We start from the raw sequence: 20,646 nt of genomic DNA, 5'->3' as shown, positions 1-20,646 counted from the left end.
AAAGACTGAGTCTAACCGCCCATTACCAATGCCGAGTCGGTCAGTTCCAGTGCATGTGCCTCTGAAAGATGAAAAACTACCTAAAGAAATTAAGCAGCTTGTGGAACAAGGATGTGTCGATTCAGTTACGTATTACGGGATGGAGTATGGCATGAAAGCAAGCCATACAGTTGCTTAAAAAAATCTCATTATACAACTTATGAATTTTTTATGGTTGACTAACAAAACTAAAATTCAAGTTGATTTGAAAATTTAATTATTTTGTTAATTCATTTTTCAAACACTGTTTTCACAATGAGTTCAGATGCGGATCAGTTAGATTCGGTGGGTGGCATAACAGACTTAGTTTTCGGTGAGAATCAAAAGGAAACGAGATCTTGAAGATTTTGCAATTCAAGAGTGCCATGATCAGAAGTTGTTTATTTTACTCAAATTTTCAATATAGTTTTTCTTATTACAGTATCTCTTATCAAGTTGGTGGTTTTTCAATTGGATTGCGAGGAGTCAACATTTTGGTTTTCGCTCCACTCTTGCACAGTTGGCTACGCACTTCCAAACCCAAAGCTATGAATAAAATTATTTCAAAAAGCGATCGACTCTTTATGGCAGTGTCTGGTCCATCTTGTTGTGGCAAAACCGAATTGATTTTTAAAATGTAACTACATAACACTTGTTCACCTAAATCTTAATCAATTTTTTAATCAAGTTTCGAAGTTGTTTCAGAGTTTGAAAACTGTCATCTTGTTTTTGATGATTCATGCGAAGAAATTTTTAACGACAAAGACTTTTGAAAACTTGAAACTGCAGGTCGTCACAAAAATATAAGCGTTATTTACGTTAAGCACAATTTTTTCCAACAAGGCAAGTGGTCCAGAACAATCGACTTGAATACAACAACAACTAATTTATTGAAATCACCACGTGAGGTTCAAAAAATTGGTTTAATTGGTCGACATCTCAACAACACACAATTTCTTAAAGAAAGTTACGCGCTAGCTACCAAGCAACCTTTTGGTCATTTATTAATTGATTTAGACCCAAAGACGTCGGACGTTTTACGATACTGCTCAAACATTGTGCCAACAGGACCATCATTTTTCTGCTTACCGTCTGCGGAAGCTGTAATAACAAATTTAACAAATGAAACAGAGAGAACTATGTATGCTGCGCAAACGCTTCAGTCAAGCGACATCAACTTAGAAAAAACTGATAAAGACAGCTTTCGAAAACTTTATTTAATTTCTCTGCGAATGTTTACTCAACGTAGTCAACGGTAATGCTGCGATTAATAAAAAAGTAATTGAAACTCACGAAAAATCATTTCGAAAAATTTTATCTAAACAAACAGTTTGAAAGAAAACAAAAGAATTCTTGGTAGAGAATCAGAACTGTTAAAAACGGTTGGTCAACGTCAGAACTGTTAAAAACGTGTTATTTCTACTTGATAGAACCATAATGCATACAGAAGAGTTCTTTTTAATTCCATAACGTATGTTATAACGAAGCAACCCCAAAAGAGCGAAATTATTGAAAACCCACAATATAAAAACAAAGCTATTCAGTTATCACTCATGCAACGAAACAAGCTAATAAATGAAGAGGTTGTAGGAAAAAAGGATAGAGTGATTCAAACAGATCCAACAATTATTGAACAAGATTTAGATAAAGCAGAGAGAGTGGTCCGAACAGATCCAACCAAATTTGAAGAGGAGGAAAAAAATGGAGGCTTCTAGTGATGACAGTGAAAGGGATCCAATTGTCACAAAAAAACCAACAGTTGAATAATTTGAGTCGATAATGAAAAACGTTAAATTAAAAGAAAGTCACAGAATCAAACTTGCGGAAATAGTACTTGATTTCATTCTTCAATCAAACCAAATCACTATTGGGGAAGAGAGCCGACTAATTTATATTGACAATAAGCCCACGGATGCCACGGATGTACCAATTTTATCGTTTTTGTATAAATTGCAACATTCAACCGAGAAAATTGATCAAGAGATTATCAATTGACGATTACAAAAACACAGCAAACTGTCATTAGCAAAAGTCAAGTCATATTTAGATACCAAGCCGTCCTTAGCAAAATACCGCTCGATTCAAATGGAATTTTCCAGACTTAAAGTGATTGTGAAAGATATCAATAAAATTTGGTCATTGGTTTTAGCATATGTTAACAGCCTTGCAAAACACAATCGCGATGTTAAGTACCTTTTGCTAGCAGTTGATTGTCTGTCACGATATAAGAGTTTTGTTGGTGGCAATTTATCATATAACCAGGTGATTAATTTAGGTTGAAAGTGTATAATATATCAAAGTCTTTACTATTATCGTTACTATCCGGTATAAAATTACAATTAACGTTAATTGTAATAAAACTCATCGTATCGACATTTTTACTTGCTATATTTTTGCTTGTTGTGCACTCTGGTTTTATAAATTCAAATAATGATGCAATTGAGTCAGGTATATCGAAACAAATTATACCGTGTATTTTTTCTATCTGTCTTTTCATTGTATTCTCATCTGCTTCTGTTATAACATTAGCTTCTACTTTTTATTATATCTGTTATTTGAGATGAATCATAAGCACCTAGTGTTATTTGGAAAATTAATTGCATCGTCTTTAAGTGAAACTTGATCAAAAATAAGTGTTATTGTTTGTGTGGTAATAGTAGTGACAAAAATAGTAAAAATGATGAAAATATTAATAATCAAAACAATATTAGTAATGAAAATAGTTATAGTAATAGTGATATTGGTTACAATGAGATTAGAAAAAATACTAATAGTAATATTATTAAATATATTGTTCAGTTTCCAGAAATCTTCAGAGATATAGCATCTGGACCTAGTCGATAGGTAGGACAGGTCTACAGGAGAATCTAATTAAGAAAAGATCCCACTTTGATAAGTTGTATATCATTGATCGTGCTGGCGATCTATATGAAGATCTGAATAGTGTTACGGGGGTGCTGATGTTGAGTTCATCGGAAATATAATGGATCTACCTTCTCCTGATCAACAACCTAAGGAGATGGTTAAAATTATGATACTTGAGGAAGTTAGGGCCAATGAGAAAGTTTTGAATGAATACGTCTGTAGAGGTATACATAGTTAGTGTAATGTGGTTTATCCTAGTCAAAGTATATTTGCATTAGATATACAAAATACTATAGAGAATTGTTATCTATTTATATTATTTCAGCAAAGGGGTTAAGCTTATGAATACTAAATTTAGTGTGAGACATAATCTGATAATTTGGCGGTTTTTTTAAATGAAATTTGAAGAGAATCAAAGAATTATATTGTTATAGATAACGGTAAACTTAGAGCTAAAAGAAATGAGATGAAGGACTTAGGTATATGACTGAAATTAAGATAGGATTAATATTATGATTAATACTAAAATCATTCATAACATTAGATTTGTGATTGTTAATATGAATTATATTACGATGAAATTGATCAACATTGTTGATAACTATATTATGTGTAATATAAGATTGAACTCATCACCACAAAATTCAACTTGTCTTCCAATTTCATCTTTAACTCTAAAATCAATATACACTATTCTTTCTATTGTTACATTTTGATATAAAAATATTGTCGGTGCAAAGTTATCATATAACCAGGTGATTCAGCTATGTTGAATGTGTATAATGTATCAAAGTCTTTACTATTAATTAAGCAACCGGTATGAAATTGCAATAAATGTTATTTGTATTAAATCTCATCGCTTCGACAATTTTACTTGCTATATTTTTGCTTGTTGTGCACTTTTATTTTATAAACCCTAATAATGATGCAATTGAGTTAGGTATGTTGAAACCAATTACACCCTCTACTTTCTCCATCCATCTGACTTTTTATTGTATTATTATCTGCTTCTGTTATAGCATTAGCTTCTACTTTTATTATCTCTGTTATTTGAGATAAATCATAAGCACCTAAAGTTATTTCGAAAATCGATTGCATTTGAAGTGAAGTTTCACCAATAATAAGTGTTATTGTTTGAGTGGTAATAGAAATGACATTAGTAGTAAAAGTGATAAAAAAATTAATAATTGAAATAATATTGGTAACGAGAATAATTATAGTAATAGTGATATTGCTTACAATGAGATTAGAAAAAATACTAATAGTAATATTAGCAATTATATTGTTCAGTTTTCAGAAATCTTCAGAGGTATAGCATCTTGACCTAGTCGATGGGTAGGACATGTCTATTAGAGAATCTGGTTATGAATAGATCAAACTTTGATAAGTTGTATATCATTGTTCATACTGGTGATCAATACGAAGGTTTTAATAATGGTAATAGAGCTGCTGATGTTGAGTTTATCGGAAACAAAATAGATCTACCTTCTCTTGATCAACAACCTAACGAGATGGAGAAAACTATTATAATTGACGGAGTTAGGGCCAATGAGAAACTTTTACCTGAATACTTCTGAAGAGGTAGACATAATAAGTGCAATGTGGTATTTCTTAATCAAAGTATATTTCCATAAGATATACAAAATGTCATAGGGAATTGTTATCTATTTCTATTATTTGAGCCAAGTGGTTAAGCTTATGAATACTAAACATACTGATTTCTTTAATGAGTGTGAGATATAATCTGATAACTTTGGTGGTTTTTTTTAATGAAGTTTGAAGAGAATCATAGAATTATATGGTTATAGATAACGGTAAACTTAGAGTTAATTGAAATGACAAGAATGATTTAGGTGTATGATTAAAATTAAGACAGGATTAATATATGATTAATACTATATTTATTGTTAATATTAATTTTATTATTGTTAATATGATTAATTTTATGATTAAATTGATCAAAAATGTTGGTAATTATATCATGTGTAATGTAAAATTCAACTCATCCCCACTAAATTTAATTAGTCTTCCATATTCTTATTTAACTCTAAGTTCAATATACACTATTCTTTCTTTTGTTAAATTTTGATATAAAACATTTGTCGGTGCAAAGTTATCATGTAACCAGGTGATTCAATTAAGTTGAATATGTATAATATATCAAATTATTTACTATTAACTTTTACACCCGGTATGAAATTACAATGAATGTTAATTGTAATAAAACTCATCATAACAACAATTTTACTTGTTTAAATTTTGCTTTTTCACTTTTGTTTTATAAATCCAAATAAGGATGCAATTGAGTTGTGTTTACTGAAACCAGTTTTACCCTGTATTTTTTCCATATGAAATTTCATTGTATTCTTATCTGCTTCTTTTATAACATTAGCATCTACTTTTTTTATCTCTTTAATTTGAGGTAAAATCATAAGCACCTAGTGTTGTTTCGTTGACTGATTGCATCATCTTCAAGTGAAGATTCACCAATAATAAGTGTTATTGTTTGAGTGCTAATAGAAGTGACATTAGTAGTAAAAGTGATAAAAAAATTAATAATTGAAATAATATTGGTAACGAGAATAAATATAGTAATAGTGATATTGCTTACAATGAGATTAGAAAAAATACTAATAGTAATATTAACAATTAGATTGTTCAATTTTCAGAAATCTTCAGAGGTATAGCATCTGGACCTAGTCGATGGGTAGGACATGTCTATTAAAGAATCTGGTTATGAATAGATCACACTTTGATAAGTTGTATATCATTGTTCATACTGGTGATCAATACGAAGGTTTTAATAATGGTAATACGGCTGCTGATGTTGAGTTTATCGGAAATATAATAGATCTATCTTCTCTTGATCAACAACCTAACGAGATGGAGAGTACTATGATAATTGACGAAGTTAGGGCCAATGAAAAACTTTTACATGAATACTTCTGAAGAGGTAGACATAATAAGTGCAATGTGGTATTTCTTAATCAAAGTATATTTCCATAAGATATACAAAATGTCATAGGGAATTGTTATCTATTTCTATTATTTGAGCCAAGTGGTTAAGCTTATGAATACTAAACATACTGATTTCTTTAATGAGTGTGAGATATAATCTGATAACTTTGGTGGTTTTTTTTAATGAAGTTTGAAGAGAATCATAGAATTATATGGTTATAGATAACGGTAAACTTAGAGTTAATTGAACTGAGAAGAATGATTTAGGTGTATGATTAAAATTAAGACAGGATTAATATATGATTAATACTATATTTAGTGTTATTATTAATTTTAATATTGTTAATATGATTAATATTTTGATTAAGTTGATCAAAAATGTTGGTAATTATATCATATGTAATGTAAAATTCAACTCATCCCCACTAAATTCAATTAGTCTTCCAAATTCTTGTTTTACTCTAAGGTCAATATACACTATTCTTTCTTTTGTTAAATTTTAATTTAAAACGTTTGTCGGTGCAAAGTTATCATGTAACCGGATGATTCAATTAAGTTGAATATGTATAATATATCAAATTCTTTACTATTATCTTTCACACCCGGTATGAAATTACAATGAATGTTAATTGTAATAAAACTCATCAAATCAACAATTTTACTTGTTTAAATTTTGCTTTTTCACTTTTGTTTTATAAATCCAAGTAAGGATGCAATTGAGTTGTGTTTATTGAAACCAGTTTTACCCTGTATTTTTTCCATATGACTTTTCATTGTATTCTTATCTGCTTCTCTTATAACATTAGCATCTACTTTTTTTATCTCTTTAACTTGAGGTAAAATCATCAGCACCTAGTGTTGTTTCGTTGACTGAATGCATCATCTTCAAGTGAAGATTCACCGATAATAAGTGTTATTGTTTGAGTGGTAATAGAAGTGACATTAGTAGTAAAAGTGATAAAAATATTAATAATCGAAATAATATTTGTAACGAGAATAGTTATAGTAATAGTGATATTGCTTACAATGAGATTAGAAAAAATACTAATAGTAATATTAGCAATTATATTGTTCAGTTTTCAGAGATCTTCAGAGGTATAGCTTCTGGATCTAGTCGAAGGGTAGGAAATGTCTATTAGAGAATCTAATTATGAATAGATCACACTTTGATAAGTTGTATATCATTGGTCTTACTGGTGGTCAAGATGAAAGTTTTAATAAAGTTAATGGGGGTGCTGATGTTGAGATTATCGGAAAGATGATGGATCTACCCGCACCTGATCGACAACCTAAGGAGATGGTTAAAACTATGATATTTGACGATGCTAGAGTCAATGAGAAAGTTTGAATGAATACTTCTGTAGAGGTAGACATATTAAGTGTAATATGGTATATCCTAATCAGAGTATATTTCCACTAGATATACAAAATGACATAGAGAATAGTTATCTATTTATACTATTTGAACAAAGGGTTTAAGCGTAGGAATACTATATTTATATCGATTTCTTTCATGAGTGTGAGATATAATCTGATAACTTTGGTGGTTTATTTAATGAAGTTTGAAGAGGATCATAGAAATATTTTTTTTTATAGATAACGCTAAACTTAGAGTTATTTGAAATGACAAGAAAGATTTAGGTATATGATTAAAATTAAAATGGGATTACTTTTATCATTAAAACTAAATTTATTGTTAACATTAATTTTATGATTGTTAATATGAATAATATTATGATTAATTTGATCAAAATAGTTGGTAGTTATATCATATGAAATGTAAGATTTAACTCATCACCACTATTATCAAGTTATTATTATCTCTCCATTTTCATCATAAACTCTAAATTCAATTTATACTATTCTTCTTTTTGTTATATTTTGATATAAAAGTTTTGTCGGTGCAAAATTATCATATAACCAGGTAATTCAGCTAGGTTGAATGAGTATAATGTATCAAAGTCTTTACTTTTATCATTAATACCCGGTATGAAAATGCAATAAATGTTAATTGTATTAAATCTCATCGCTTCGACAATTTTACTTGCTATATTTTTGCTTGTTGTGCACTTTTATTTTATAAACCCTAATAATGATGCAATTGAGTTAGGTATGTTGAAACCAATTACACCCTCTACTTTCTCCATCCATCTGACTTTTTATTTTATTATTATCTGCTTCTGTTATAGCATTAGCTTCTACTTTTATTATCTCTGTTATTTGAGATAAATCATAAGCACCTAAAGTTATTTCGAAAATCGATTGCATTCGAAGTGAAGTTTCACCAATAATAAGTGTTTTTGGTTGATTGGTAATAGAAGTGACATTAGTAGTAAAAGTGATAAAAATATTAATAATCGAAATAATATTGGTAACGAGAATAATTATAGTAATAGTGATATTGCTTACAATGAGATTAGAAAAAATACTAATAGTAATATTAGCAATTATATTGTTCAGTTTTCAGAAATCTTCAGAGGTATAGCTTCTGGATCTAGTCGATGGGTAGGAAATGTCTATTAGAAAATCTAATTATGAATAGATCCCACTTTGATAAGTTGCATATCATTGGTCTTACTGGTGGTCAAGATGAAAGTTTTAATAATGTTAATGGGGGTGCTGATGTTGAGATTATTGGAAAGATGATGGATCTATCCGCACCTGATCGACAACCTAAGGAGATGGTTAAAACTATGATATTTGACGATGCTAGGGCCATTGAGAAAGTTTGAATGAATACTTCTCTAGAGGTAGACATATTAAGTGTAATATGGTATATCCTAATCAGAGTATATTTCCACTAGATATACAAATTGTTATAGAGAATAGTTATCTATTTATACTATTTGAACAAAGGGTTTAAGATTAGAAATACTATATTTATATCGATTTCTTTCATGAGTGTGAGATATAATCTGATAACTTTGGTGGTTTGTTTATTGAAGTTTGAAGAGGATCATAGAAATATTTTTTTTATAGATCACGCTAAACTTAGAGTGATTTGAAATGACAAGAAAGATTTAGGTATATGATTAAAATTAAAATGGGATTAATTTTATCATTAATACTAAATTTATTGTTAACATTAATTTTGTGATTGTTAATATGAATAATATTATGATTAATTTGATCAAAATAGTTGGTATCTATATCATGTGTAATGTAAGATTTAACTCATCACCACTATTATCAAGTTATTATTATCTCTCCATTTTCATCATTAACTCTAAATTCAATTTATACTATTCTTTCTTTTGTTACATTTTGATATAAAAGTTTTGTCGGTGCAAATTTATCATATAACCAGGTAATTCAACTAGGTTGAATGAGTATTATGTATCAGAGTCTTTACTTTTATCTTTAATAACCGGTATGAAAATGCAATAAAAGTTAATTGTATTAGAACTCATCGTATCAGCAATTTTACTTGCTAAATTTTTGCTTGTTGTGCACTTTTATTTTAAAAATCCAAATAATGATGCAATTGAATTATGTATATCGAAACCAATTACAACCTGTGTTTTCTCCATCTGACTTTTCATTGTATTCTTATCTGCTTCTCTTATAACATTAGCCTCTACTTTTATTATCTCTGTTATTTGAAATGAATCATAAGCACCTAGTGTTATTTCGATGATTAATTTCATCATCTTAAAGTGAAACTTTATCAAAAAAGTGTAATTGTTTGTGTGGTAATAGTAGTGTTAATAATAGTTATAAAAATATTGGTAATCAAAATACTAACAGTAATAGAATAATTATACTAGTAGTGATAATACTTAAAACGAGATTAGAAAAATTATTAATAGTAATATTATTAACTATATTGTTCAATTTCCAGAAATATTTAGAGGTATAGCATCTGAGCCTAGTCGATGGGTAGGATATGTCTATTAGAAAATCTAATTATGAATAGATCACACTTTGATAAGTTGTATATCATTGGTCATACTGGTGGTCAAAATGAGGTTTTAAAAATGTTAATAGGTGTGCTGGTGTTGAGTTTATCGGAAATATAATGGATATACCTTCTCCTAATCAACAGCCTAAGGAGATGTTATTTGACGAAATTTAGGCCAAAGAGAAAGTTTTAAATGAATACTTCTGTAGAAGTAGACATAATAAGTGTAATGTGGTATATCTTAATCAAATTATATTTCCATTAGATATTCAAAATGTCATAGAGAATAGTTATCTATTTATTTTATTTGAACCAAGGGGTTAAGCTTGTGAATACTATATATATATATATATATATTTATATCAATATATATATATATATATATATATTTATATATATATATATATATATATATATATATATATATATATATATATATATATATATATATATATATATAGTGGTTTCTCTAATGAGCTTGATATACAATCTGATAACTTTGGTGGTTTATGTAATAAAGTTTGAAGAGAATCACAGAATTGTATTGTTATAGATAACGGTAAACTTAGAGTTAATTGAACTGAGAGGAATGATTTTGAGTTAAGATTAATATTAAGATATGATTAATACTATGATTAATACCAAAGTTGTTGTTAACATTAATTTTATGACTGTTAAAATGATTAATATATTGATTAAATTGATCAACAGTGTTGGTAACTATATCATGTGTAAAGTAAGATTTAACTCATCACCACTAAATTCAATTAGTCTTCCATATTCATCTTTAACAGTAAATTCAATATACACTACTGTTTCTTTTGTTACGCTTTGATAAGAAGGTTTTGTTCGTGCAGAGTTATCATATAACCAGGTGTTTCAGTGAGGTTGAATGTGAATAAAGTATCAAAGTCTTTACTATTATCTTTATCACCCGGTGTAAAGTTAGAATAAATGTTAATTGTATTAAAACTCATCATATCAACAATTTACTTGCTATATTTTTGCTTGTTGTGCACTTTTTGTTTTATAAATCCAAATAATAATGCAATTGAGTTAGGTATGTTGAAACCAATTACACCATGTACTTTCTCGATCTGCCTTTTTTTGTATTCTTTTCTGTTTCTATTTTAACATTAGCTTCTACTTTTACTGTATCTGTAATTTGAGATGAATCTTAAGCAGCTATAGTTTTTTCAAAAATTGATTGCATCATCTTCAAGTGAAACTTCACCAATAGAAACTACAATAAAAGAATTATGTTCACCTTCAATTCCATAGGTTTGTAATTTTGTTACTCGAATAAAAATCATTTAACACGGAAACATAAACAGATAATCTTATTAACACAAACGTTGAAATGTGGAGTACAGGTTCATTAAAGTTAAACCATTCTGTTGGTTTTTCTTGATATAAATTTAAGTGTATGGTCATCATTAGTTTTAGATAGCTACTTAGTTAAACTTTGTGGCTCCCATAAAAATAGGTTGTGTGTTTTTTTAGAATTTAATAAATGCTTTATTGAATTCTGTTACTTTTTCTTTTTTTGATATCTTAAAGTAGAATTCAAATTGGACGCAATTTATAGCTATAAAATGATATACCCAAAATTATGATAAAAAAAATTAAACCTAATAACCCAGCAACTATGAATACTGTTAACAGTAAAATTTCTATCATCCTCAAAAGAGAAGAAAATCTTTTAAACATACAAGATTCTTATCTCGAGATTGAGCTTTTGTACCGAATAATGCTGGTGGTGTTTTTGGAAATAGAGCTAATATTAGATCGGTTAATTTTGGTCTGATCACATTGTTTAGTTAAGTTATACTTCAAACTAGCTGTGGTAAAACAATTGAATAGACAGATCATTGTCATCGTAACCTATTGATGTATAAGTTATCAACTAGTGCTGGTGATGAATATGAGATTGGTTCTGTTAGAGATCAACGCGAAAAGGTAGACAATCAAAAGATGATCAAGCTGCTGGTAAACGTTGTTATATGTATATGATGATTAAGATGAAAGATCTATTTGTTTTTGTTTTGTTAATGATTTAGATAAGGTTATATATAGCTGGAACTATTTATGGCTAGAAGAGTAAGATTATATATTGCTAGAAGACTCTATATATATATATATTTATATATTAGAAATAATATTTAAAAGAAATGATAATGATAGTGCTTTACATAGAGTTAATGCTGGTGCTAAAGCAGTAACTGATGATGATAATATGGAGATCAGAGGTCTAGTCTATGTAAGATTATCTTAGTGAGTGTCAGGAATTGACCCTTGTAATGATATCAGAAAAATTGCACAATGAAATAAAATATAAAGAGTGAAATTGATTTTAATTTTCATGAAAGAAAAACATTCTACAAAAAGGTTCCTACTGCTATTTTATTTTTGTTTGATCTCGCTCGGCATAGGACATCGTGATGAAAGACCTCAAAACATATTAGTTGGTTTTGAGAATAATAATATCAATGAACAAAACTAATGATGCAAGTAAATTAATGAGATTGGTAGTGGGTGTCATCCAGAGGATAGCGTGAATATTAATTATAGATTTAATAATAATATTAAAGCCATGGATCATTTAATCATTAGTAATGAAATATAAATTTTGCGTTAACTTGCCTTTTTAGGCAAACATGTGTTTGGTTTACTCGAAAAATAACAGAATGTTTGATGTGACGTCGTAATTAAATTTCTGTTAAAAACATGAAAACAAAAAAAACGTTTTTATGATTCTCCTCCTCTCTTAACGCTGGAAGTACCCTGCAAACATTACTTACTGGGACGCCAATGTAAAAGGAAGGTTGAAAAACTATTAGATAATGCTATTTGTTTTTTTTTCACTTAATTACGCTTGAGCAAGAATTACTGAAGGAAACTTTAGGAATGTAAGAACCCCTTTGCTGTCTCTTATGACGTCTCAACAAAAAGACGTACCAACATAAAAAATTTTGAACGAACTTGATTCCATGACAAAAATAAAATCCTGGATCGAGGTTTTCTCGAAAAAAAAAATGCAAGAATTGCGGTGAATAGCGTTGATTTTTTGTAAGTTTTGCGGTTTTCAGTGGTGAAATATTAAATTTCACCTCATTGGCCGGATTCACCGAATTTTTAACGAAAAAACTGCAGAATACGGAGTCCTACCTCTCACATTCCGCATGGCAGCCATTTTCCACGGTGCCATCTGTCAATTACTTCAATGATGATTCTTGTGAATTTGAGTCAGATTCATTAAACGTTATGAAAACAAATGCTTCAAAATTTTGTAAGATCTGCGGCTTTTGGCCGTGAGTTTTTCATTTTCGCTGCTTAAGCGGTGGAAAAAATAGATTGCCGCTGCCATGACGAAGCAGTGAAAAAAATCACCGATAAAGACTGCGCATCTTACAAAAGCTTATTGAAAAAAAAATACCGAAAATTCTCACATATTTGTACAGCATTCCCGAAAATCCTACAATTTTTAGAAATTTTTATCGTTGACACCTCGACCCGGGACAGAGTCACCCATTGCGTTCAATTAATCTAACATTGACATAACCTATTTCTAGAATATATATATGTTTCGGCGTGTGGCCAAGCTTTAGCGGTCCTTGGGAATTGATATGATTTTATCTCCACTGAACGGGAGATCAGTTTTATAATAATAATATCTAATTTTCTATTTCTCTCTGTCGGCCTAACGCAATTTTTGAGCAAACTTACGTTAACTTTGAGTTAACTCTCTTTTTTCAAAACAGGGAATTATTGTTTAGCAATCAGCTACTCATAAATAAAACTTCGCTTTTTCTAAATTGTGCTTTACCAACAAAAAAAATCGTTTTAAGAATTTGATACAACTGCCAAGTTCGAAAGCGCGGTCTCCTATAATAGACTTCACAATGTTGTTTAGTCCCCAACGAATCCGCTCAAATACCCTAAATTCAACTTAAGTGAATCGCGTACTTTTTTACAACTGTTTAAAGTTGGATAAATTTGAACCTTGCCTAGTTTCAAAACAGTTATAGTTCAAAATATTTCTTTGTTTAGTGTATAGGATTTCTGTTCGAATCCTTTTAAATTTGTATTAAAAAAATGAAAATAAATACAAAAAGAGTTTGATGAATCTCGCCTTCTCTTAACGCTGGAAGTACCCCGCACACATTATTACCGGTGACAGCAACTTAAAAGATTGGAGAAGTTATTTGCTAAAGCTCCTTGTATTTTTCACTTTGTTATGCTTGATAAAGTGTTACTGAAGAAAGCATTAGGAATGTAAGAACCCCTTCGTTGTCTCCTATTGTGACGTCTCAACAAATAGACTTACCTACATATAAAATTTTCGACGAACATGATTTCATGACAAAGGTAAAATCCTGGATCGAGATTTTTTCAAAAAGTAATGTAAGAATTGCGTGAAGAGCGGTAATTTTTTGTAAGTTTTGCGGTTTTTAGTCGTGAATTTTTTAATTTCACCTAATTGGCAGTACTCACAGGATTTCCTACCAAAGACTGCCAGATACTACGGATTCGTTTCTCTCACCTTCCGCATGGCAGCCATTTCTTATTCCATGGCGCCATCTGTCGATTTTTTCAATGATGATTCTTGTGAATTTGAGTCAGATTCAATAAGCGTTATGAAAAACAAGTGCTTCAAAGTTTTGTAATATCTGCGGCTTTTAGCGGTAAGTTTTTTCATTTTCATCGCTTAAGCGGTGAAAAAAAAATTGCCGCTATCAACGGGAAGCAGTGAAAGAAAAAAAATTCACCGCTAAAAAGTGCGAATCTTACAAAAGTTCGTCGCAAAAAAATTAACAGAAAACTCACACGTATTTTCACTTCACTCACCGCAATTTTTACAATTTTAAGCAATTTTTACCGTTGACACCTCGACCCGAAACAGAGTAACCCTTTGCTTTCAATTAACCTAACGTTGACATAACCTATTTCTAGAATATATATTTTGCAGCGTTGGCCATGCTTCAGCTGTCCGGGGGACTTGATATGATTTCATCACAACTGAACGTGAGGTCAGCTTCAAGATAATAATATCTATTTTTCTTCTTTCGGCCAAAATCAAGTTTTGAGTAAACTCACAATAACATTTATATCTTTTTTCAAAACAGGGAATTATTGTTGAGCAATCAAATAATCATAAACAAGTGTTAGCTTTTCCTAAATATTGCTTGACCAACGAAAAAATTTCAAAAATCGATACCTCCGCCAATTTCGAATGCGCGGTCTCCTATAATAGACTCAATAATGTGGTTTAGTCCCCAAAGAATCGGGCTCAAAAGCAATAAAACTACCTTAAATGGTTTGTGTACTTTCTTACGACTGTTTAAAGTGGGATAAATTTGAACCATGCCTTGTTTTAGGACAGTTACAGTTCCAAATATTTTTTTGTTTAGTCCAGAAAATTTTTCGTTCAAATCGTCGTTCGAACAATTGAGCGCGTCACCCGTTATCTCTCAGCCAACACCTGTTACAAAATGATTAAATAAAATCATATTACTTTGGAAAAAGCTCTGAGTATTTTTTCTGTTTTTCAAGGTGCTTCAGAAATCCCACAAACTAAGTACTGCTCACTAAAAGATCTCCGTCAAAGTCTACAATATTCCAAATCCATAATTTTGGTTACTAATATTTGAGAGTTTTTCCTTTCTTAAAAAGAACAAAACCGACTAAGTCGGGCGAATTGCTCTTTAACGACAGGCAAGCGGTTGGCTTTGTCAGCAGCTAGGACGGTATAGTGAACTCTGGGCGCTACCTCTATCCCGTCTCTGATGACGAAAGTCAAATGGGTCAAAAGAAAATTCAGCCAAGCGAAAAATTTCATAACAGGATTAATATATTTGCTACAAATTGCTTTTGAGAGCACTTAACAATGATTTCATAAAATGTACTTGTTATGTCATTAATGATAAAAAATTCTAGTATAACTCATTGTTAATGAGGATCAGAGACGATGACCTTACGCCACATAACAGCAGCTGAAGTGCGGTATCAATTAAGAGAGAGACAGAGAGAGAGAGAGAGAGAGAGAGAGAGAGAGAGAGAGCGAGTGAGAGCGATAAAACGTGAATGAGAAACAGAAAAAAAAGTTTCACCCGAAGAGAAACCTGAAATAGTTTCACAGGCTCATAAATATCCGTACATTTGGAACATAAAATTTTTCCAAAATTTTAAAATTTTTAAATTTTATCCAAAAGTTACTAAAACTGGAGTCATAAAAAATGTTGAGAACCATCCCATATACCCGCGAAACAATGCAGCAGCTTTTTATCAAAACTTGAAGGACATCCCAGGGCCTCTGCTGCCAGAAAAAGTTCAAAACATGAAAAAATTGCAAATATTTTGAAAAAATTGCTGAAATTCGTGATATTAAAATCTTGAATAACATTCCAATACATCTACAAACTATGCAGTAACATATTATCAAACCCTAGATGAAGTTCCGTGGCTCTTGAGGCTAGAGAAACCTAAAAGATGACAAAAAGAAATTCAACTTAAAAAAATGCAAGTTTTATTAAAACAAAATTGCTAACACTTGTGATATTAAAATTTGAAAAAATTAATCAATGGCCAGCAATAAAGCTCAAGTAACTTATTATCAAATCCTAACGGATTTTTTCTGATCCTTGTGGCTCAAAAAAACCAGAATAATGACTATAAAAGTCAAAAATTAAAAAAATGGCGAAAATTGTCAAAAATATGCCAAAATTCGTGATGTTAAAGTCTTGCAAGACATTCCATATAATCTAGAAATTATACAGTAACTTATTTCCGAACCCTAGAGGAAGTTCCTTGACTCTTGAGACTGAAAAAAACCTAAATCAGAAAATTTTAATAAAAAACACTTGGAAAAAAGAAAGTTTTATCAAAAAAATGAAGGGGGGTGAGGGCAATAGTGGGGGTTCAACAGTGGGGGTGTCTTCAACCTCTGAGAACCACCCGTCACACTATAAGTATAAGTATAAGTATAAGTATAAGTATAATTTTGAGTTTGAGCTGAAACAGAGCTGAAAGGCTCTAAGAGCACTTAATTCCCGCTGGGTGCTACCTGTTTATCCCGTTTTTTTTTCAGGACGAAAAGTCAAAAGCATCAGACGAAAAATCGGTCAAGCGAAAAATTGCATTAAAAAAAGACCGACAGGACTAATATAATTGCTACAAACTTCGTTTGAGAGCAATTAATAATGAAAAGGCTCTTGCATCATTCAAATTTAGCACAAGTTTGTTTTCTCCTGGAGAAGGATAAGAAGGCGTGGCTTGTTAATGTGCCACATCAGTTTTGCTGATGTATTTCTGCTGCCATGCTGGCAAAAACTAGTAGAGATTGATTTTACAAAATTGCTCGATATACCTGGCTGTTTGTTTATTTACGACTTTAAAACTTTTTTGGCCCTATAAAGGTACCTTGGAAAATTTGGTACCGCAATAGTACGACGCTAAGTAATCTAAGTATGGTTTAGTATATTGTTTGCAAGCGCTAAATGGGAATTAGGAATTGATTTGAATTTATCACAACTGAACGTGATATCAGTTGCCCTCTAATAATATTTGTTTCGTTTGCTCCAACGCGATTATTGAGCAAAAATAAGTTTACATTGGTATCCTATGGTTTGGTGTAGTGTTTTAATGGGTAAAATAGGAATTAAGAACGGATATGAGTTTATCAGAACTGAACATGAGATCAGGTTCCCTCTAATAATATCTATTTTTTCTCTTTTAGCCTAACGCGATTTTTGAGCAAAATTCAGTTGCCTTTGGTATACTATTTTAAATTTGGGAGCATTTGTCGGGCAATTAGATAGTAAAAAAACGAACATTGCTAATTTCCTCTGGTACACTTAAGAATAAAAAGCAAATGGTAAAAGAGGCATTGTACAGTTAAGAATATAACATTGTGTAAAATTACAAAATCATTTAATTACTTAACTAAATTGTGACATTACATTAGTAAAAAATGGCCTAAAATGCGATTATAAAATGTTCTCACAATTTTATATGTACATCATGAAGAGTAAAAAAAATAAAAATCTAATGCTCTCAATGTCATCTTTCATATCAGTTATTTTTCAAAAATTCTTTCCAAAAATGTTCTTTCAGTTCTTTTTTTAAGGAAGCTTTCGATGTTGTTTTCAGTCTAATACTAGAAGGCAAACTATTATAAATTGGAATGGCTTGTGCAATAAAAGAATTAGTTAAAAACTTATTGCTCTTTCTTGTATCGGACGTTATTTTTTTGACCTGTCATGTTGTTTCATTCTCATGGTAGAGAGAGGTTTAATTTCATATGCTGGAAGATTGTTGCTGAGTAAGCGAAAAAAACATTTTGAGCAATGATATTTCAAGAGAAAAGAGACTGGTAATATTTTGTTGCGAAGTTTGAGATCTGCGGACCGATCATATTTTCTCTTATTAAAAATGGTTTTTATTCCCCAATTCAATTGTTTTTCTAAAGATGTGAGTAATGACTTTTGCAACCCTATCAAAATTAAAGCGGAATAATGTAGATGACTTATTACTATTGCATTGAGCAATAAAATTTTCGTTTTCTCTGGTAAAATTTTACTTAGTGTATTCAAAAAACTTTTATTCCACAAGCCATTTTCTAAAGAATCTTTTTCATTTCTCCATCAAATTTTATTTTGCTATCAATAATTATGCCAAGATACTTCACACTATTTGATTCTGCTATTCCTTCGTTGTCGGTATTCAGAACAGTATTTGTTAACCTCTTCCTGGTGCTGAATACAATATATTCTGTTTTTTGTTTTTTCACTTTTAATTGGGACTTTGCAAAAAAATCGATAATTTTTGAGATGTTATGTTCAAGTTTTGTTTTTGGCGATATTTCATCAGTGTCAGATGTAAAAAGAACAGTGTCGTCTGCATACTGGACGACCGTGCAATCCTTTTCTACAATCTTTGCTAACTCGTGACGTAAATGTTAAATAAAAAAAGGTCCTAAAAATACCTTTAGGAACTCCTCTTTTCAAATTAATCCAATCTGATTCAATTCCATTTAGGACAAAACTTTGAGATCTTTCATTCAAATAATTCTTTTTTAAATTGGTAGCATGTTCGTCAAAACCTATATTCTCAAGTCTCCATAACAGTACTTTGTGGTTTATAGAATCAAAAGCCTTTGAAAGATCTAAAACGCACCTGTAACCCTCATAGTGGTAAAAAAGTATTATGTTTTTCTCAATTTTGCTTGACCAACAAAAAATTTTTCAATTTTTGATACGTCTGCCAATTTCGCCAGCGAGGTCTCCTATAACAGACTCCATTATGGAGTTTAATCTTAGAGGAATCCCCCTCAAACACCCTATTTGCCATAAATGAACCCTGTACTTTCTTGCGACTGTTTATAGTGGTATAATGTTGAACCTAGCCGTGTTTCATAATAGTTATAGTTCAAATTATTCTTTGTGTTTAGTCAAGAGAGTTTTTTGTTTGAATCAGCATTCAAACAATTAAACGTGCCAGTCATTATCTCTCAGCCAACATCTGTTACATATCGATTAAATTTGAACTTAAATTACTTATTGGAAAAACTTAGTTTTTTCAATGTTTTTTAAGGTGTTTCAGAAATCTTATAAGCTAATTACTTCACAGTGATAGATCTCTGCCAAATTTTACATGATTCCATACCTATAATTCTGGTTTTGAATTGCTCGATAGGTTCTCCTTTCTTATAATTATAATGAATAAAGCTTTTGCATCATTCAAGTTCAGCACAAATTTATTTTCTTCTGGAGAATTGTGCAAAGGCGTGGTCAGTCAGTGTGTCAAATCAGTTTTGATATATATATATATATATATATATATATATATATTATATATATGGCTCTCGCCATAATTATATATATATATATATATAAATATATATATATATATATATATATATATATATATATATATATATATATATATATATATATATATAGATGTATATATCAAAACTGATTTGGCACACTGGCAAACCACGCTTTTGTACAGTTCTCCAGAAGAAAATAAATCTGTGCTGAATTTGAATGATGCAGAAGTTTTATATTCATAATAATTTTATGAAAGGAGAATCTATCAAGCAATTCGTAACCAGAATTAGGGATATGGAATCCTGTAGAATTAAGAAAAGGTAAGAAATACGATGAAATCACTGAAATTTTTCACAAATTGTGGTCAATGAGGTGAAAAAATTCACTAGAGCCCATCTCAATTTAGCTATTCTTAAAACTTAACGCTTTCACCCCTTCTCCGCTATGAACGGCGGTCGCTGAAAGAATTTTCTCTCGCCAAAATTAACCGCAAATTTCGCAATATTTCCGGGTAATTTTCGGCCAGGGAAGTTTTTCGAAGTGCTTACTTACTGGTTACAGGAGTGGAGGGTTTGCTTTGATGATAGCCCAAGAAGGTGGCAGCTGCTTCATGCATTAATGGTGGACCCAAATCTCCCCAAGATAAGCCGCTTCGGTATTTTTCATTCATAAGTTTCATGTAAAGGAGCATGAATGGACTGCCCTGTTCAAATTGTATAGTGCCCTGGTTCAGCACGTATGACTCCTCTCTTGATGTGGCCTCACAACTGGCAGTCGGCTTTCTACACAGATCAACTCATGATTAATAATCGCCTTTAAAAGACACAACATTTTTTAATATCATTTTTTAGTTTTAAGCAAAATTTTAGACCCTTCCAAAAACATTTGGAATGATACAAGATATAAGGTGTTGATTTGATGATATGACATAATGTAATTAGCAGTGAAAAAACTTTATCATTTGAAATGATTTTTCTTCGTTAATGACCATCCATAATTATACTTATATATTCAACGATGGGGGCAATCAAGGTCCGAACATTACGAGCAAATGTACATTATCGAGCCTCCTTG

The 20,646-nt window shown here is 30.5% G+C and overlaps 1 protein-coding gene across 3 annotated transcripts in view; it reads right to left on the bottom strand.

Annotated features, from left to right (window-relative positions):
- Positions 1–20,646, bottom strand: part of LOC142337087 (lactosylceramide 4-alpha-galactosyltransferase-like) — a 147,027-nt gene that overhangs the window by 22,760 nt on the left and 103,621 nt on the right. For all 3 annotated transcript variants that reach the window (XM_075386157.1, XM_075386156.1, XM_075386158.1), the window contains exon 3: positions 20,125–20,354. In XM_075386157.1, coding sequence (XP_075242272.1) covers positions 20,125–20,354 — 230 coding nt within the window. The remainder of the gene's footprint in view (positions 1–20,124; positions 20,355–20,646) is intronic.

Source organism: Convolutriloba macropyga, chromosome 3 (assembly GCF_964194025.1).
Source record: "Convolutriloba macropyga chromosome 3, txConMacr16.3, whole genome shotgun sequence".
NCBI classification, from domain to species: Eukaryota; Metazoa; Xenacoelomorpha; order Acoela; family Convolutidae; genus Convolutriloba; species Convolutriloba macropyga.
This window is presented reverse-complemented; position numbering and strand designations above follow the sequence as displayed.